At 55.7% G+C, this 20339-nt stretch overlaps 1 protein-coding gene and 1 long non-coding RNA gene across 2 annotated transcripts in view; one reads left to right on the forward strand and one right to left on the reverse strand.

Moving 5' to 3' along the window:
• LOC105870279 (uncharacterized) overlaps window positions 1–1072 on the reverse strand; it is a 34406-nt gene extending 33334 nt beyond the window's left edge. The window contains exon 1 of the long non-coding RNA XR_012921442.1: window positions 267–1072. This is a non-coding gene — a long non-coding RNA (uncharacterized LOC105870279). The remainder of the gene's footprint in view (window positions 1–266) is intronic.
• Window positions 1–16846, forward strand: part of ACVRL1 (activin A receptor like type 1) — a 96031-nt gene extending 79185 nt beyond the window's left edge. Inside the window, exons 2-11 of the mRNA XM_012762800.3 lie at window positions 1079–1271; window positions 6445–6513; window positions 7072–7326; window positions 7524–7735; window positions 7947–8046; window positions 8385–8531; window positions 8735–9010; window positions 9635–9832; window positions 12597–12727; window positions 13945–16846. Of these exons, the coding sequence (XP_012618254.1) occupies window positions 6450–6513; window positions 7072–7326; window positions 7524–7735; window positions 7947–8046; window positions 8385–8531; window positions 8735–9010; window positions 9635–9832; window positions 12597–12727; window positions 13945–14079 (1518 nt within the window). The 5' untranslated portion in view covers window positions 1079–1271; window positions 6445–6449 and the 3' untranslated portion in view covers window positions 14080–16846. The remainder of the gene's footprint in view (window positions 1–1078; window positions 1272–6444; window positions 6514–7071; window positions 7327–7523; window positions 7736–7946; window positions 8047–8384; window positions 8532–8734; window positions 9011–9634; window positions 9833–12596; window positions 12728–13944) is intronic.
• Window positions 16847–20339: the final 3493 nt, after the last annotated feature.

Raw genomic sequence — 20339 nt, forward strand, 5'->3', positions numbered from 1 at the left:
GGTAGTCTGACTCCAGAGTCTTTGTGGGTATCCAGGAGGCTAGGAATAAAACCAGAGTCCTGCCTTCAGGTGCTCACAAGGCGATGAGGTCAAGGCTCCCAGCCTGCAGGGGCATCAGGAGGAAGTTTATATCCCCTGGGAGCTGAAGCCCCTGGGAGTGGACGCCCCCCTTACCTGCGTTGTCTCAGCAGCATGCCCAGCCGAGGGCGCCTCTGTCCCCACCTCTATCTGAAGCTCCATTTGGTGGGCTGGGGTGGGGTGCCTACCTGGGAGGGGAAAATCCAAGGCAGCTCCTGGGTCTCCGTCCACTCTGGCTGCCCCCAGGAGAGGATGTTGCTCTTGTCACTCTACTGTGCTGCCGAAGGGCTCACCGCTAACTCAGAGCCATCCATCTAGGCCAGTGTGCCCCTGTGCTGGGAGCTGACACGGAGAGGCTTCGGAGGAGCAAAGGGGACCAGGGTGTGTGTACGAAGAGGTCCCAGGGAGGAGGCTGAAAGCTTTGGGAGTCGGGAGGCCCCAGGGGCACAGCCAAAATACATCTGGACCTTACCAGCCCCGCGCTCTGCCCTCGCCTCCTAGACCGAGGACTCCGCGTGGAGATAGGGATAAGGCCAGGTACCGTCCCTCGCCCTCCCGCCCCTGCGTGTCCTTCCGTCGGTGCCGCGGGTTCCAGACGCCCAGGTTCCAGGCGGCCCCTCAGCTGCTGCGAGCGGCCCCCACCTCGGCAGCCAGACAGCGCCTGGGCTCTCGCCTCTGGCCCCGCGGCTCTGGGCCAGGACTCCACGGGACCCCCACGGCCCGAGTCCAAGGCCCGCCCCCGCGGGGAGGCGGATGTGGGAGGCTCGGGCGGGGACGCGGGCCAGCGATCCAGGGGCGGGGGGCGGCTGGGAGTGGCGGTCGCCCTGGGGGTCTGGGAGCGGCGCGGAGGAGGGGCCGGGTCCTGCAGCCCCAGCAAGGGGCGAGCGGGCGCGAGCGGCGAGCTGGGCAATAGGAAACCGTTTATTAGGAGGGAGTGGTGGAGCAGGGCCAGGCAGGAAGACGCTGGAATAAGAAACATTTTTGCTCCAGCCCCCTTCCCAGTCCCGAGAGGCCGCCGCGCCGGCCGCGCACAGCGAGCCCCTCCCGGGCCCCAGCCCCGTCCGGGGCCGCGCCGGGACCCCGGCCCGCTGTCCGGTGCTTGTCGTGCGACCGCGGTCGGCGTCGCCAGGGAGTGGAGGCGGCCCCCGCCAGCTGCACGCTCGCGCCCCGCTGCCCACAGGGCCGGCCGAGAGGTGAGTCGAGGTAGGCGGGCGGGACGGGGTTGGGGGTCGCACTGACCTGGGTCCCAGTAGGCCCTTCTTTCTGGTGGGTCTCAGGGACCCCTCCGAGAGGTGGGGTAGGGTCAGTCCCAGCTTATCAGGAATGCAAGCTGTCCCCTCCGTCAGTGCACATCTGCACATTACCCCACCTGAGACTGGGAGGGGGCTGGAAGGAACCCGGACTGGAAATCAGAAAACTTTGCTCCAGCCGGGTGTCCGGCGTGAGTCACTTAACTTCTCTCTTCTCCTATCTTCGTCCATAAAATGAGCAGAAGAAAATGGGCAAAGATTGTCTTGCTTCACTCACGGAGACGGGATCCCATGTCCCTCCAGGCTACTGGGTTGAGCTGTGAGTGTCCACTTTCAACTCATTTGAGCCTTCCCTTGGAGCCCACCTTTCCTAGACCAGCCCTTGCAGCTCTTGCTTAAGGAATCTGACACTATAACCCTGTATGGTCAGATAATCCCTGTGAAGGTGGCCTTGCTTCAGGATCCAGGCCAAAGGGGATCCCAGTCTCCTTCCAGGCTGGGACCCCAGGTTTTCAGTCTGCCCTGGAGGCCAGTGCTGTTGAGCCCATCTCTGGGCTGGCGGCACACCCTCTCTTTTCTTCTCCAAAGACTGGGGCATAATGGACAATAGCTCTCACCCTCTATTTATGGGCAGCTCTGGCTGAGTCAGCATCTGCCCTCTCTGATCCCTCATTGCCCCCTTTGTCTTAGTGAGTGTCCTCTCATCTCATTGGGTTGTTAAAAATAGCTGCCATTTATTGAGTATTACTATGCAGACACTTGGATGTATTTCTCTTATGTAATCTTGGCCACTACCTAGCAGAAGAGGAGTTTTGATGCCCATCCTACAGAAGAGAAAACAAAGTCAGACTTGAATAACTTGTTCAAAGCTCCTTGGATGGCACAAATGGTAGGGTTGAGGGTTTGGTAACATTTATTAAGTGCTTACTGGGCCGGGCACGGTGGCTCACACCTGTAATCCTAGCACTCTGGGAGGTGAGGCGGGCGGATTGCTCGAGGTCAGGAGTTCGAAACCAGCCTAAGCAAGAGGGAGACCCCCCCCCCCCGTCTCTACTATAAATAGAAAGAAATGAATTGGCCAACTAATATATATATAAAAAATTAGCCAGGCATGGTGGTGCATGCCTGTAGTCCCAGCTACTCGGGAGGCTGAGGCAGGAGGATCGGTTGAGCCCAGGAGTTTGAGGTTGCTGTGAGCTAGGCTGACGCCACGGCACTCACTCTGGCCTGGACAACAAAGTGAGACTCTGTCTCAAAAAAAAAAAGTTCTTACTGCGTACCACTTAGTACCCTGCTGAATAATTTTACATTATACCTATGAAATAAGCGCTATTATTTTCATTTTTACATATGAGAGAAAGCCTAAGCCTCAGAAAGTCTAACTAACTTGCCTCAAATCTCATAGCTCTAAGTGGCAAAGGCAGGATTTGAATCCACACCTCCAGGGTCTCTATGATCCAGAACTCACACCTCCAGGTCTCTATGATCCAGAACCCACACCTCCAGGGTCTGCCTGAGACCCTAAAATCCAGGCGTGTTCTGCTACATCACACCGCCCGCTGTGAGGGGCTAATGAAGTGCTGTGGAAGAATCGTAAGGGGAACCCAATCTGAACAGCTCAGTGTGGTCCTCTGCTGTTTGGGTAAGACCTGCTGAAGTGCAGAGAGTGAGGAGGATGCGCTTCCGCAGCCCTGTGACAATCACTGCTATGCTGAGCCACTGCTGCTGGTGGGAGTGGGTTCAATCTGCATGCTGGGGATTGACAGCTGCCTTCCAGGCACACTCCCACTCCAGCTCTCCCTGCCTGAGGCTCAGACTTTGACTAAGTCTATGGCAAACAGATGATTTCTGGGCAGCAACACTGCTCTTTGCATTACAACAAACCTGAGTAGGGCACCCATCAATGCCAACAGCAGTGAGCAATTTGTTCATATCCACTAAGATCCATATCTTTTTCCTCCTTTGAGGGACTCATCTAACAATTGGAGGAATAACAATGACCAAGGAAGGATTTATTATCAGCAACTGAAGTTTAGCAAGACACACTGGGTGACTAAGGGCAAGAAATTTAACATCCCCAAGCCTCAGTTTCTCCATCAGATTGTTGTGAGATGAAATGGGATGAACCACGAAAGCTCAGTACTTAGCGCACAATTAGTACTCAGAGAAGGTTAACTGTTATTATTATTTCATGGTAGTAAGCTAATGTTTGAAATTAGTTTAACATTTGTGATTTCTGGCTGATAGCAGTGATGCTTCTATCAGCTGGAGATCTTACACAAAGGTTTGCTTACAAGTGAAAGGATTCTGCTAGGCCCTGGGAATCTGTTTGTGTTACAGTCAGATTTCAGGGCAGATCGTGCAGGGTGAGCTCTGAGTTTGGACTGGTCAGGACTTGGCACCTTCCTGTACTTAACCTTACCCTGGGCCCAGTTAAAAATTGGACAGTCTCAATTTTACTCCATCACATTCCCAAGATTACACCAGTGGTGGGTTCTGCAAATGTTGCCAGGCCTTGCTGTGTGGTGTTGCCAAGTCCCTGGCCTTGGTGTTTGACCTTGGCTGTCCCTTCTACCCCCGGAGATGGGGAGGTCACTGAGTGGGAGTGAGAGTTCTCTTCCTCTCCCACTCACCCAGCAGGGACCTGCAGAGAGAAATGAAAGCACAGGAACCAGTCTTAGTGTTGTGTAGAACACATTTCTTAAACTGTGGCGCTCACACAAACTGATCAGAATTCCCTGGAGAACTTTTAAAACAATGTATGTTTCTTGGCCAGGCGCGGTGGCTCATGCCTGTAATACTAGCACTCTGGGAGGCCAAGGCGGGAGGATTGCTCGAGGTCAGGAGTTCGAAACCAGCCTGAGCAAGAGCGAGACCCTGTCTCTACTATAAAAATAGAAAGAAATTAATTGGCCAACTAATATATAGAGAAAAAATTAGCCGGGCATGGTGGCGCATGCCTGTAGTCCCAGCTACTCGGGAGGCTGAGGCAGAAGGTTTGCTTGAGCCCAGGAGTTGAGGTTGCTGTGAGCTAGGCTGACACCATGGCACTCACTGTAGCCTGGGCAGCAAAGCGAGACTCTGTCTCAAAAAAAAAAAAAAAAAAAAAATGTATGTTTCTTGCTAGTCCCAGATAGACTGAATCAGAATCTGGAGTGAAGGCGAGAGCAGAGAACGTATGTTTCTAACCAAGCACTTCAGGTGATTCCAATGCATAACAAAGTAGGTGAGAGGGTGAGCAGGGGCATGATTAGAGAGTTGGAAGCATGGGGAGAGGGTCCTAGAACGGTGCCAGATTTTATCCTTATTGTTAGCCTCTTTTTTCTTCCCACCTCATACTCTCCTTAACTGCTTTCTGGGCAAGTAAAGGCCTTCAAGGATGGTTTCCTCCCAGTATCCCAGGGGGCAGATCTGGCTCCTCTGGGGCTCTCTCTCCATCCTATCACCGGTCCCTCTGCACAGTGCTTGCCGGAGTACTCACTAGCTGCTGGGAGGGGCAAGAGGCAGGAGGTCAGGCAGAGGCTGGGGACACAGCTGCAGCAGCCCAGGGCTCTGTTTCCTCCCCCAGCCTGGGCCTCTGGGGCAGAGGAAGCCCAGGAAGGAAGGCCAGAGCTGCCATCAGCCAGAGAGGCCCACGAAGCCCCCCACCCCACCCCCAGCCATCCTGCCCTCAGAGGTTCAGCATCTTGGGTCTTCATTTGGCACCATTCTTAGACTATGGGCCTTCTGCAGCCTAGCTGGCTACACGCCCAGCCCTATTAGCCTCACCATGTCATGCCAAAGGACACTCTCCCTCCCTCCCTGTCAGCTGCCCTGCCTGGGGGTCCAGTCCCCAGACACACACCTGCACACATTCCACCACTCAGAAAGTCCCTGTTGCTGTCTGGCCACTGTCCTTCTTGCTGCAGCCTCAGCCCAAATCTTCTGATTCTAAATCCTTAAGAAATGAAGAGTGGGTAGCTTCTAAAGCACTAGTTGGTTTGGGATTTGGGTTGGGACTAGCATAGACTAGAATTACTCCCTTTAACACTCTCCAACAAACTTCTGGAAAAGTTCAGCTCTAGCCAGCATCTAAGTATCAATATGTTTCACTTCCCCTCCTACATAGCCAGCCATCATCCCCTGAGCCTTTCCCAGGACAGCAAGGAGAGAGAAGGGGGCCAAGGGCTGGCTCAGAGAGAGCATTTTGTACTCTGCCGAGATTACAGAGAGGTTCCTTTACACCTGACATGGTGTGACACTGCCCAAGCTTTGCATGGTTGTTACGAACCTGAGGGCTCAGGTGCGGACTGCCACCACTGGATGGAGAGACAGAGTGGAAAGCGTACTGACTGAAGTCTGGAAACCTGAGTCGTACTCCTGGTGCTGCCTCTGAGTCCTGTGGGACCCTGGACAAGTCTCTTCCCCTCTGAGCTTTAATCTCTCCTCTTTTCTAAAATAAGGGGCAGGGCTTTGTGATTCACAAGGTGTCCTCCCAGGAGCCTATCATGTGAGTGTCCCAGCCCCAGGTGGCTCTTCCGGACCCTGTAGCAACTCCGGCCTGCCCTGAGAATATGCCCTTACTTCCCTGCTGTGCGTGACTCCTGCTTGTTCTATCCAGACCCCAATCTAAACAATCTTGATTCCTGTTCCTGGCCTGGCGGGGCCCTGAATGGCAGGAAGTGAAGACAGGAGCCTGTTTATGTTTGAGGCAGCCAGGGCTGGGGGGGCACTGGGAAATGGGTGGGCAGAGGTGGAGGCTGGGAGGGGTGGGCAAAAGGCAGAGGACAGGAGGGGGCTGATGAAGAGATGTACCTTCTACCCCAGCCTGGCACCCTCTGCGTCACCCCACCCCCCAACCTGCTTTTAGCCTGAGCTCAGCAGCAGGGGTGAAGAGCTGGGTTCCCCACGCTTTCACTTAAATATGACTCTCCACCCTTCACCCCTAACAGGATGGTTTCCATGGGGAAGTGAACCAGGACTTCCCCTGCAGGCCCCGCCCCAAAGCCAGACGCAGGGAGTGGGGAGGTGGCCTCCCTGTCTCCCCCCAAAAAACTCTCAGTGATTTCCTCTGGGTGGGAGGGAGCCACGGTCAGCGGCTGTCACATTTTGCCGATCTTACTGATCTTCTCTCCAGGGACCATGACCTTGGGCACCCCCAGGAGGGGCCTTCTGATGTTACTGATGGCCTTGGGCCTGACCCAGGGTGAGTATTGGGGGAACATTTAGGGAAGGGGGCCATAGATGGGAAAAGGGCTATCTGGGCCCAGCTTAGCTCTGGCTGGGTTGAATTTGAGGAGCTGGGAGAAGGAAGACTTGGGAGCTTGGCTGGAGGGTGAGAACAGTAAGGCTCAGTTAGACTAAGCTCCCAGCTACCCCAGTCCTCCCTTGCTGTCCTCTTGATCCAGGCCTGAAGGCTGGTGCTCTGCCAGACTCCAGGGTGGGAACCTAGAGCTAGGGTGGAGGGAGAGGGGGTGCTGGCTGGGAGAGCCCTCTGGGCTGGGGCTGGGGGCCAGGGCCCGCCCTAGAACTGGGAGAGGAGGTCCTAGGATCCAGGAGGGGACAGAAGCCTGCTTCTCACAGTGTTAGCTGCACCTGGCTGGGGGAAAGACTCTGAGGGAAGGTTGATCTGAGGATGGACGGTAGGGACCAAGGCCTCGAGGGGTTTGATGGGTCAGAAGGCAGTAGGTTGTGAGACAGAGATGGGAGCTGGGCTCAGCCTGGGGGAGTTGGACCCAGATTAGCTGAGCTTCCTGTCTCCCAGGCAATCCTGTGAAGCCCTCTCAGGGCCCACTGGTGACCTGCACGTGTAAGAACTCACATTGCAGGGGGCCTACCTGTCAGGGGACCTGGTGCACAGTGGTGTTGGTGCGGGAGGCGGGCAGCCAGCCCCAGGAACATCGGGGCTGCGGGAACATGCACCACGACGAGTTCTGCAAGGGGTACCCCACTGAGTTCGTCCACTACCACTGCTGCTACAGCCCCCTCTGCAACCACAACGTGTCCCTGGAGCTGAAGGGTATGTCCAGTTGCCCCAGCACCTCCTCCCCATCTTCTCAGACCCTGCCCTGCTTTCCTTTCATGCTCTGCTCAGTTGGGGATGGGGAGCGTGGTGGGAGGAGCACTCTGGGCTCTGACTGGCAGAATGGTCTGGCGCAAGGTAGGGGGAGCTGGCCTGGTAGAAGGAAGCTGGGCCTCAGTGTCCCCCTCCCACAGCCACCCAAACTCCTTCGGAGCAGCCGACAGTAGATGGCCAGCTGCCTCTGATCCTGGGCCCCATGCTGGCCTTGCTGGCCCTGGTGGCCCTGGGTGTCCTGGGCCTGTGGCATGTCCGTCGGAGGCAGGAGAAGCAGCGGGGCCTGCGCAGCGAGCTGGGTGATTCCAGCCTCATCCTGAAGGCGTCGGAGCAGGGGGACAGCATGTTGGGGGTATGGGCCTGGGGACCTGGGACACAGGGTGGAGGGGAAGGGGGGCAGATAGGTGCCACAGAATCAGAGGGGCCACCCAGAAATTAGAACAGACAAGGAGCTGGGTGATTGAAGAGGGTGCAGGGACACAGCAGCAGGCCCCAGGTTGGGGACGTTGAAAGGGGCTGCAGCTGGTGGGGGCAGCCCCTTAATGGCCTCTTGGTACCCCCAGGACATCCTGGACAGTGACTGCACCACAGGCAGTGGTTCGGGGCTCCCCTTCCTGGTGCAGAGGACAGTGGCACGGCAGGTCGCCTTGGTGGAGTGTGTGGGTGAGCAGTGGGTGAGCCTGGGGGATGGGGACCCAGGGCTCCCATGAGCCTGGAAGGGTGAGGAAGTTCTTGGCTTCTGGAGTCACAGGCGGGGCCAAACCCAAGTCAGGATGGGAATTCTGCAGGGCAGGGAGTGGGTTGGAGAGGGGCCAGGGCTAGATCCTTCTGCAGGAGCCAGGGTGGAACGAGAGGCAGCTGGGGATTGGGTCTTGATCAAATTAAATATAAGCATCAGAGGTTCTGCATATGAGGTCAGCGCAGCGTCTAGTTGGGGGCTCTTCCGGGTTTCTGCGTGCCCAGCGTGTGACCCTCACCCTCCGCTCTGGCCATCGGATCAGGCAAGGGCCGCTACGGAGAGGTGTGGCGTGGCTTGTGGCATGGTGAGAGTGTGGCCGTCAAGATCTTCTCCTCGAGGGACGAACAGTCCTGGTTCCGGGAGACCGAGATCTACAACACAGTGCTGCTCAGACACGACAACATTCTAGGCAAGGCCGCACTCAGGGCTCGAGTCCACAGACCTCCACACATGGACGCCACCCTCCCAGCCCACCTTCAGCCCTTTTGCCCTGACCCAGCGCGCTCCCTCTCCCCAGCCCTACCATGACCCTGACCCTGACCCTGACCCTGACCAGTCCAGCCTCCCTCAGCCCCAGCCCCTTGGCGGAATCACCCGACCCTTCTGCGACAGGCTTCATCGCCTCGGACATGACCTCCCGCAACTCCAGCACGCAGCTGTGGCTCATCACGCACTACCACGAGCACGGCTCGCTCTACGACTTTCTGCAGAGGCAGCCGCTGGAGCCCCAGCTGGCCCTGAGGCTCGCCGTGTCGGCGGCCTGCGGCCTGGCGCACCTGCACGTGGAGATCTTCGGCACGCAGGGCAAACCGGCCATCGCCCACCGCGACCTCAAGAGCCGCAACGTGCTGGTCAAGAGCAACCTGCAGTGCTGCATCGCTGACCTGGGTGAGCCGGGAGGGCAGGGTGGGCTCTTCGTGTGGGGGCGGGCCCTTCGTGGGGGCGGGCCTTTCATAGGGGCGGGGCGGTCTTCGCGGGGGGCGGGTCCCGAGGGGGCGGGCCCATCGTGGGGGCGGGTCCTGCGCGGAGGCAGGCTCCACGACCTCTCCCTCTCCTTCACCTGTGGGCGGCGACCAAGATCCGCGCGTAGGTGTGTGTTTCATTTCACCTCTCCAAGACCCCACAAGTTGTCTTAACACCGTTGTCAAGGCCAACTCTTTCCACCACACCTGGGTTCTCATCCCGGCTTCACTAAGCACATCCCTCCTCACTGGCCTCCCCCGTTCTGCTGTGAAAAATGGGCGTGTAACGCCTGCCTCACCTATTCACACCTTGCTGGGTTCTTCGGAAGCCAGAGAGCACTACAGGAAGGAGCAAAGGGTACCTGGGACCGTCTTGCTCCCTGTGGCTCCCTACCAGCCTGTCTCGGGGCTGGTCTCCATTTGGCTGCCCCTCTATGTCCCACTGTCTCTCTCCATCCCCACCCTGCCTGCACCCTGGACCCCAGCTTCTGGGGCTGCCCTGACCGTGGGCTCAGGTAAAGGGCAGGAGTGACAGGCCTCCTACCCACAGGCCTGGCCGTGATGCACTCCCAGGGTAGTGATTACCTGGACATTGGCAACAACCCAAGAGTGGGCACCAAGCGGTACATGGCACCCGAGGTGCTAGATGAGCAGATCCGCACAGACTGCTTTGAGTCCTACAAGTGGACCGACATCTGGGCCTTTGGCCTGGTGCTGTGGGAGATCGCCCGCCGGACCATTGTCAATGGTGAGGTCCCACCTTGCACAGGGTGGAGGAAGGGGAATGGGGCAGGTAGAGACAGAGGCTTCTTGCCAAGGCTGGTGCCCGTGTCCAGAGGGGTTTGTGGCCTGACCTCCTGGTATCCCTTCTCTGCCACCCACCAACTGGTTCAGCTGAGTTTGTGAGTCTGGCTGTGAAATCTTGGGCAAGTAATAATAATGACAGAAATATTAATAGAAGTTAACATTTATTGAGCTTAAATATGTGCCAGATGCCATGCTATATACTTTACATGTATTATCTTATTTCATTCTCCTGTCTTCGCAGGGTGGTGGTATTGCTTAGTGGTTAAGAACATAGGCTTGGGCGGGGGGTGGTAGCTCACGCCTGTAATCCTAGCAGTCTGAGAGGCCGAGGTAGGCGGATTGGTCAAGGTCAGGAGTTCGAGACCAGCCTGAGCAAGAGTGAGACCCCATGTCTCCTATAAATAGAAAGAAATTAATTGGCTAACTAATATATAGAAAAAATTAGCCAGGCATGGTGGCACATGCCTGTAGTCCCAGCTACTCGGGAGGCTGAGGCAGGAGGATTGCTTGAGCCCAGGAGTTTGAGGTTGCTGTGAGCTAGGCTGACGCCACGGCACTCACTCTAGCCTGGACAACAAAGTGAGACTCTGCCCCCCCCCCCCAAAAAAAGAAAAAGAACATAGGCTTGGAACCAGATTGCCTAGTTTTTGCCATTACTGTGGGTAGGTTACTTAACCTCTCTGTGCATCAGTTTCCTCATTTGTAAAATGAAAATAAAAATACCTCTAGTTGTTGAGATAATCTAAGTAAAGTGTTTAGAATATTTAGAGCTAAATATTAGTGGCCGTTATTGTTGTAATACAATAAATGACTGAGATAGTATTATCCCCATCTTACAGATGAGGAGACTGAGGCACAGATTGTAGCTGGCTAGAGGCAGCATCAGGGTCTGAAACCAAGCAGTCTGACTCTGGAGCCAGTGCTCTTTACCATGGTGCTGACTTAACCCTCTCCAGTCTTCAATTTCCTCATCCCCAAGTGCAGTATGGACTAGTGCCTGCACTGCCTGCTTGTTGCTTCCCCATTATTGTGGCAGGTTGCCACAGGGGACTCTGGTTTGGAGGGGCCGGGGCAGGCAGAGGGACCTGCCTGGGCAGTCCTGTCTGTGGTGGGTGCCTTCTCAGCCCTGTGGTGGATGGAGGATGAGTGGTCATTGGGACTGGTGGGAGGATTGTCAGACTTTGTGGAGGTTGCCTATGGTGAGGGGCTGCCAGGAGTCCTGACAGCTTGGGGACAATCCTTGGGATATAACTGGAGCCCTGTTCTGGGGACTTATTTACTGGACATCTACCAGGAGCAGCCCCATGGCAGACTTCATTTGCCCTCAGTGGTCATCAGCTGACAATGGAGGCCGAGGTGTCACTGATCCCTCGAGGAGGCTCCAGAGGGGCTCAGATTCCTTGAGACTCAGCATGAAGTGCCAGAGTGGGGTCTAGGAGGCTGGGGTCGGGGAAGGGGGCCCCTGGAAGAAGCTAAGGTCCTTCGGGCCAGGCTGCAGGCTAGAGAGGAAGGGCTGGGAAGGAGGCTGCCTGCAGGCTCCGGGCGGAGGGGGAAGCTCCCGCAGCCCCGCACACATTCTCGGCTCATTATAAACACTGTAATCTGGTGTCAGCCCCAGCACTGATTAAAGGCCCATTAGACACACTCAGGCCTCTGTGCAGCACTGATTAGGACGCCACCGACACAGGGGCCAGCCTGGAAGCCCGCCATGTGGAAAACAGCTGGCGAAGGCTCTACTGAGGTTGCGGCCTGTGTGGCCACGGCCCCCTGTGACACTGGATAGCACACGGGGCTATCTGTAGCTCCACAAGCATTGTCTTCAGAAAGCTCCTACTAGGGACTGTGCACTTGGAATGACATGGGCAGGGGACGCTGCTGGCTACAGGGGTAGTGGAGGGCTGTAGGCAGACTTGGATAAAAATCCCTTTCTCTTAGGAGAGCTGTTTTCTGCCCCTTCTTGTCTTTGTTGCATCCTCATCCAGCAGTCAACTAGCTACCCTCCCAGAAGTGCAGCTTGGAGGTCAAGAGCACAGGCTTTGGCGTTAGACTTTCTGGGCTTAAATCCTAGCTGTTACTTACGATCTGCTGATCTTACACAAGTTTCTTAAATGCTCTGGCCTTGATTTCTTGGCTTATAAAGCAGAGCTAATAGTACTCCTTACCTTGTAGGGCTGTAAGGATTTAATGCAGAGCACATCGTAAGTGCTCAGTAAACATTCTGTGTTATCGTCATTGGGCATCTGCGTTAGTTGGGGCCTGGGAGCAGTAGCCAGGCCCTGGGTGGAAGGCAGCTGAGGAAAGACTGGAGCAAGAGTGGCTCAGGAATCTGAGATGGGTTTGAGTCTTGAGTCTGCCTTTACTAGCTGTGTAATCTTGGGCTCAACTTCCCTGAGCATCAGTTTCCTCATCTGTAAATGGAGGTGTTAACAGTAGCCACCTCACGGGGCTGTTGTGAGGACTGACAGAGCAATGCATGTAAAGTGTTTACAGCACAAGGCCTGGCACATGGGAAGTACAAAACAAATGGCATCGATTTATATTAGTTATAAAGATATTTATTATATTACAGTGTCCCTCTCAGGGGTGGCATGGACAGGCAACTGGTTTTCTGGCCCTTGGGACAGAAGGTGGGCAAGGCTCTTTCCTGGCGGTGTTGGGCCTCCCTTGGGTCCCCAGTGACTGTCCCATGTGTCCCCCATCACCAGGCATTGTGGAGGACTACAGGCCACCCTTCTATGATGTGGTGCCCAACGACCCCAGCTTTGAGGACATGCGGAAGGTGGTGTGTGTTGATCAGCAGACCCCCACCATCCCTAACCGGCTGGCTGCAGACCCGGTGAGGCCTCCGCGGGGGCTGGGGCAGTGCGGGGTGGTGGCTCACAGCTGGGGTTCCTGTCTGAGGCCTCTGCTTCACCTTGGATAGATTCTGGGTGTCCTGGTGGAAGGCACCTCCCTGGCGTCTCCCTCTCACATCCCTGGCCCCTCCCCCCACCCGCAGGACCCCCTGCTCATTCTGGGATTTTCAGAACACTTTACCATGCCTGTGAAAAGTCAGAGGCTCTCTGCTGTGTTTCTTGCTGTGGCATCTTTGTTGTTTGTTTGTCTTTGTTTTTTCTCAAAACATTTCACATGCTTATACAAAGACACACATACCTGTATATAAACACATACAAGCATGCATATGCTTCTAAACATATACTCACAGATACATACCTAGTGCATGTATGCCAGACTGCTGGCCCCATGAGGACAAAGGGCATCTCTTTTGCTCACCCTCATATTCCTGTTACCTATTATAGTACTTGGCATACAGTAGGCATTCAATAAATATTTACTGGAATGATGAGCAAATGTGTACACATACATATATCTATGCATACATAGACACATGTATGTTTCTGCCCAGAGTACAGATCCACAAAGAGCCACATATATGCACACACATATACTCTCTTTCAGGAGTCAAAGGAGGCTCATTCTAGGACCACTGAGCTTCCTGGGATGGGTTCCTCCCTGGACACATGCATTTTTAGGGCCATTCCCACCATCCTTACTTCCATGGTCCCCTGGGCCCAGACTAGTGGAGGGGCTGGGAGACACTGCTCTCCACATGGGGATCTCAAGCTGCAGGTGGGGATGTGGGGACCCCAAATCTTGCAGATCTGCCCTTTCCCATGGATCATGGCAGAGGTTGGGTGGGGGTGAGGTGTTCTGTAGACATTCCTTGCTGGGGAGCAGGTGCAGGGGGCAGGGGTCTGAGTGCTCCTGGAGATCTGAGTTTTCGCTCTCTGTCTTGCCTGCCGTCTCCATCCGCTGTCGTACTCCACTCTGTTCCTCTCCTGTTTTTTATCTTTTTCTTCTCATCTTTGCCTGCTTCCCTCCACTCCCCCTCTCACCTCTCCGTCTTTCCTCACAGCATCCTTTCCAATACTCTCATCTTCATCTTCTCATCCTTTCTCTCCTGCCTGTGTTTCTCCATCACTGGGCCACTTCCACACCTCCTTTCTTCCATCTTCTCTGACCCATGTTCCTGCCTCTCTCCCTGACCCCCAGGTCCTCTCAGGCCTGGCTCAGATGATGCGGGAGTGCTGGTACCACAACCCCTCTGCCCGACTCACTGCGCTGCGGATCAAGAAGACACTACAGAAAATCAGCAACAGTCCAGAGAAGCCCAAAGTGATCCACTAGCCCAGGGGCGTCTGACTCCCCTCTGCCTGCAGTTGGGGCAGGAGTGGGGGATGGATGGTGGCCTGTCTGGGTAGAGGTAGTGTGAGTGTGTGTGCTGGGGAGGGGGTGCCCCTCTCTGGGACAGCTGTGCCTGCCCAGCTCGGCCCCCAGCCCATCCAGCCAAAAATACAGCTGGGCTGAAATCTGACTCCCCGCCGTCTGGCCTGCTCAAAGCAGCAGGCTCCCTGACGCCTGGCTCTCTCTCCACCCCCACCGCCAGCAGGGCGCACCCCCTACCAATGCTAGGACAGGATGCAAAAGAGGTTCCAGGGCCAGGGTGGCCAAGCCAGGGAATCCCAGTCTTGGGCTCTGAGCCTGGGCCTGTACCTTACCCCTACCCTTGGGCAACCCCGCTGCCCGTCAGAGCTGGCAGGGTGGCGCAGGGCCCTGTCCAGCCCTCAGGAGACACTCTGCCCTGCCAGGCTTCCACCTCTGGCACAAGCCCCAGAGAGCCAGGGCCCATCAGTTTCTTTCCATGCGTTTATATCTCAGCTCCATAACGCCTTGAGCTTTCTGTCTCCCCGACAAGACCCTGGCTAGCTGAATGCCAGCTGCTGGGAGAGCTGGGGCCTGGCCTGGTCCCCCCTCCCACCACCTTCCTTGCTGACTTATTAGGGCATTAAAACCCAAGAGGTCTTTTTGAGGGTGTGGCAAGATCATAAGCCAGTGGAGATGTGGCAGGTCGTATGGGTAAGGCCAGGACTTTAAGAATAACTGATGAGATATTGAGGCCTGGCATGGCAGGGAGAGGCTCAGGCAAGGCTCAAGAGACTCAGGTCTGATCCTGGGTGCTCGCTTGTGCCATATGACAAGAGTGGGGCCTGCACTGTCTTGGGACCTTTGTTTCTTCATCTATGTATTGGAGGATTTGGTCCTTTGAGGCTGCTGCTTATTTTTTTTTTTTTTTTTGGAGACAGAGTCTCTCTCTATAGCTTGGGCTAGAGTGCCGTGGCATCAGCCTAGCTCACAGCAACCTCAAACTCCTGGGCTCAAGCAATCCTCCTGCCTCAGCCTCCCTAATAGCTGGGACCACAGGCATGTGCCACTGCACCTGGCTAATTTTTCTTTTTTTTTTTTCTCAGTATTTTATGGGGGTACAAATGTTAAGGTTACATATATTGCCCATGCTCCTCCTCCCCCCTCAAGTCAGAGCTTCGTAATTTTTCTATTTTTTTATAGAGATGGGGTCTCGCTCTTGCTCAGGCTGCTCTCAATCTTCTGAGCTCAAGTGATCCTCTTGCCTCAGCCTCCCAGAGTGCTAAGATTACAGGCGAGAGCCATTGTGCCTGGCCAGCCAAGGCTTCTTAGTTCTCTTTGAAAGTTCAGCCTACGTCAGGGCATCAGTGTCATCTACTTCTTATGTCTCAGCCCCTGGCAATTTGCCTTAAGATGAGGGTTTGAAAATAACTTTATGTGAGTCCAGGAATATCTGAAGTGCCTCCTAGTGTAATTCTGCAAGCTCCATTTTTTGCCTTGAACCATGCCAGTGGCCATCCTGGGCTCAGACAGCCCTGGGCCTTCTGGCCAACAAGCTAGCCCATCACCCTCTCTGTGACTTAGCCTCCTCTGCCCTAGGACTGAGGAGTGGCTTCATCTAGGGTAGGGGTCCTCAAACTTTCTAAACAGGGAGCTAGTTCACTGTCCCTCAGACTGTTGGAGAGTGTGCACTGTGGGTTGGGGACGTGTCGGCTGCTAAGCAGGACAAGCAGCAGCGGCAAAAACACCTGGAGGGCCGGATAAATGTGCTAGGCTGCCCGCATGTGGCCCTCGGGCTGTAGTTTGAGGACGTCTGCTCTAGGGCCTTCAAGGCTCAAAGGAAATTTGGCTCCATCCAAGAAGCCTCTAGCACCCAGGTTCTTGTTCCCTACTGGCCCCTGGCCCAGGCCCACACTCTTGGCCAGGCCCCAGAAAGTGTGTGTCCCAGGAGAACTCAGTGGCTCTAGGGAGACACATAAAGTCTGGCATTTGGAAATGTCAAGGTTGTATGTTCACGTTTGAGTGGGTTAACCTAGACCCTGGATGGGTGCATAGGTTGGAAGGAGGTGGATTGGAGATAGAGCTTGAGGGGTGTAAAGGGCAGGGGCTCAGGCTAGGGACAAGGAGGAACCATCCTAGCAGCCCTTAGCCCTGGGGCAGGGCGGTGAAGAGAGCTTGCCTACTCCCTTCTGTTGTTAATGACCCTGCACAGGCAGGCTTGTTGTGTGTGTATCCTCTACCATCTCCACGGGGACACTTTCCCAGGCCTGTCTCCCACCATTGTGCAAGGCCCAGAGGAGAACCAGGAAGTGAAACTGGGTAAAAACAGAAAGCTGAATGGACAGGCTGGGTTCCCACATCATCGGGGCAGAGATTGCATATCCTCTGGTCACTGGAACCTACCCAGCCCATAAATCAGTCTCCCTCCTGAAGGCTTTTATCTCTATAAGATTTTGAGGCAAATTCCTCCTGAGACTCCACAGCCCGAAACTGAAGGCAGCAGCTCCCTAAAGGCTGGAAAATCCCTAAGAGAAGGTCTGAGGCAAGAGGTGGAATGTCAGAAGGGGTCCTGTGGCCAGGGAGTGAAGGAGGTGGCATTGCTAAGAGCAGTCTGCAAATGCTTCTGTCTGAGTGCAGGAAGCTGTTCCAGGGTCAAAATTACACTTCCCTTGTGTGGAGCTATAGTTTGTGGGAGCACAGCACACGTGCCTAGCACACAGTAGGCCCTCAATAAACCACGGTTGAATCCTAAGTCCTGCCGAGTCTTCAGACGCCCCTGGAGTGGCCGGTCGCAGATGTCCAGAGGGAACCGGAGAGGGGCCGGGAAGGACCAGGTCGCGGGGGGTGCACGCCCCGCTTTGCCCTCAGGTCACAGTCCCCGCAGGCCCCTGTTTAGAACCCCGCGGAGGCCCAAATCTCAGTTCCGACTCTGCACGGGAGCAGCCAGATCGCCGCGCCCGCCACGTCGCCCTCTGCCGGCCGCCCGGCGGCCCAGCGGCCGCCCCCTCCCCGCCCCACCCCCTCGGCTCCGGGGCCCGCGGGCCGTTCCCGGCAGGGCGCGCCCGCCTGCCCCGCCCCGCGCCGGCGTGCGTGCGTGCGCTCCGCCGACCTCCGCACCGCAGCACTGCCCGGAAAGCCACACCTAGCGGGGCGCTGCGCGAGTCCTCACGCACGGGCGGCTTGGACCCGCCCTTCTCAGCTCCCGGTCGCTATCCCTCCTCACATGGGGTCCCCATACCCAGAACTTGAACGTCCCCATCCCTGGGAAACCCCGGTGGCGTCCTGGGCTCAGAAAGCATCTCGGCCCCCGCCCTCCCTGCCCCGGCCCGGAAATTGGGGGCGGTGCACGCCGTGGGGAGGCAGGTACTGAGGGCAGCTGGGAGGGGCCTTTCCGTGGGACTGCCCAGCCCAGAAAATCCCTTGCCTTTGTATTAGTCGCCCTCTTAGGGACACGCAGGGAGCGTACGCCAATTCCTCTCACCACAGACAGCCCCCAGGTCGGCTTCGCGCCTGCAGCCCCCTTGGTGGATCCCGCCAGGACTGACAGCGCCTTCCAGACGGTCGGGCGCCCGGCCTCTTAGACCAGCTCTGAGGAAATCGGAGCGTTCCTAGTGTCCGGCAGAGGCGGCCTTTCCCTTCCCCTCCGCGCCTGCAAGACCCTGGTCCTTACGTCCCCACCCTGGTGTCCGCACCATGGTTGGAGGGGCGGGAGAAGGGCAGTGGCAAAATTGCAGGGACAGAGCTCCATGAACGCTGAGCGGAATCTGGGGAGAAGAACTGGCTCGTTGCTCTCCAGAGTTAGAAGAGTCCTTGGGAAGTCCCAGTGTCCAAGCCCCAGCCTCCACGTAGAGCCTCGGGAACCTGCCTGCCTTGGAAGGAAGAAAACCCACCGCCCTCTTGGCAGCTTTGCCCTGATTTCCTGGCGGATTCTAGGCCCCCGTTTCTTTGCCTGTATAAAGAGGGAGAGGGTCTCCAGGGTGGTAAGGGCCCTCCTTGAGAGGTGATAGGTGCTATAACATGTCAGAGTGAAGGTGGCTTCTGGAGCATGACTCTTGATACTGAGGACTACCCCTTTCCCTGCCAAGGCCTCATGGTACCCAGCCAGGCCCTCAAGGACACTTCTCTCTGCCTTCCTAGCCACCGTCCTCCCTCAGTCCTGCCTGGCACCAGCCTTCAAGGAGGGGGCTCTGCTTCCTCCGCATCCTCACTGACATTAAGATCAACAGCACAAGAGACAGCAACGTCCTCATGCCCCGAAGGCCTATCCCTGGGTGCGGAGTGAGGGGTGGGCGTCCTGAGTCCAGTCTCCCACTGCTGGAACTGATGCTAGCTGTACAGTCGTCACTCTGGGTGGGCGACTCTTGGAAGAGCTGCTTCCACCAAGGCCACGTTCAGTTTGCTAGAAATAGAGACAGAGGGCTTCTTGACTTTGCATATGATTTGCATAATGTCATAGACACACAGTCTATTTTCAGGCAGTTTTCAGGTTAAAGTGTTGTCACTGCTGCCCTGCGGGGTGTCATGTCTGGATGAGTCTTCTCTGTTCTTTCTCATCCACCCACTCTTACTGACCTACATCCCCACCTGCAGGAGCAAATGGGGGGGGAGCATGGGGTAGTCCAGGGAGACACGGGGGCAGGAAAGGGAATTTCCTTCATTACCACCATCACCAAGAGCAGTCTGGTAGCTCAGGGGCAATTGATTAGAGGGTGAACAGCAGGAGGCCAGGTATCCCATTTTCTGTTCTTTCCTGCCTCTCCCACCAGAACAGCCAGTTCTGTGGTCTCTAGTCAGCCTTCTGCCAGTTTGAAGAAAGATGTCTGGATGGATAAACCTGTCCCTAACAGCCACTCATCAAGCCTTGCTTGGCCTAGATATCCCTCATGGGCATTTATTTTCAGTACTAAGATTTGATCTTCACCTCCTGGGAAGTCTGAGCATCAGTCTGTCCCTCCTGGCATTCCCCTCTGAGAGATCAGGACCCTAGTCTGATGATCAATATCTTTAAAATACCTGGCACAGAGTAGGACTTCAATCCATGCTAGAGTCCCTTTCCTCTCCTTCATCTGTAGGTCTGTGCCAAGCACCTAATTTCTCCAGGCTTGGATGCTCGACCGGGTGACCAGTCTCTTGAGGGCTAGAGGCAAATACACTAGAAGGGCCAGTTGGGATGACTGTCACTAAGTATCTGTGACCTTGAGTGGACACTTGGCCTCTCCTCACCTGGAAAGGAGGGGGATTGGTGGAGATTAGGGGCAAAGAGAATTCTCATTTATAGCTTGAGCTGTTTGGTGACCCGTCCTTGGTCACAGAGGGTCAGGGCTAGAGTCCCACCCAGGATTCCCTCCTGTAGACCCTTTGGCCTCGGGCCTGTCTGGTGTGCTGTCATCCTGTGTAGATCAGGATTACCAGGTGCCAAGGCAAGGAGCCTGGGAGCCTTACTGGGTCCTGGGAGTCATGAGGCAGCTCAGTGTGGCTGCCTAGCAGCAAGCAGTGCACTACCCAGAATTCCCGGGCCTAGCGTCCAGTCCCCCTGGACCTGCCTCATCCCCTCAGGCAGGCGTTTCCTGTTGATAAGCAGCTCAGTCCCAAGCACTGATAAAGAGATGAAAAAAGGAAATCGACAGGCTTGGGTATAATGGGCATTTTGTCTGCCTTTTCTACCCCTCTTCCTTCTTCCAGCACACCCTGCAGACTGCTTCCCAGAACTGAGGGAAAACATGCTCCCACCTCCTCTACGCGCCCCATTTTATGGTTTCCAGGAATTTAGCCTGAAGACTTACATAGCCCTAGCTCGGCCTGGGTCAGGATGGGAGCCCAGAGGCAGGAAGCACTGGGTGCTGTGAGGCCCCATCCTAGGGGGAAAGGCAGTAGCTGTGGCAGCAGGAAGGAAGGACTGTCCAGCGCAGGTTTCATCTGTGACTGTCCCTTTTCTCTCCCCCTCCCTTCTCCCAGAGGCCCAGATCCAAGTGGTGGTTAGGTGGCTGGATAGTCTATAATTAGTGGATTTTCCATAATTTTAGTCTCAGGCTCATTACTGGAAAATCTCATTAATTTTGACTCTACTAATTTGGAATCTACGATCCTTCAGTACAAGAGGCTGGACTGATGTTTAAGAAAATAAACAAAGCAAACAAGTTTTCAAAGCATGCTCTACTGCCCTTCTAGGGCTTGAATTTGTAAGCTCAGCACAACAAAGGCAGTTTTCCTAAAGCACTTGGGCTGCAGTTGAGATAACTTGCCAC

This window comes from Microcebus murinus, chromosome 10, assembly GCF_040939455.1.
Source record: "Microcebus murinus isolate Inina chromosome 10, M.murinus_Inina_mat1.0, whole genome shotgun sequence".
Classification (NCBI taxonomy): Eukaryota; Metazoa; Chordata; class Mammalia; order Primates; family Cheirogaleidae; genus Microcebus; species Microcebus murinus.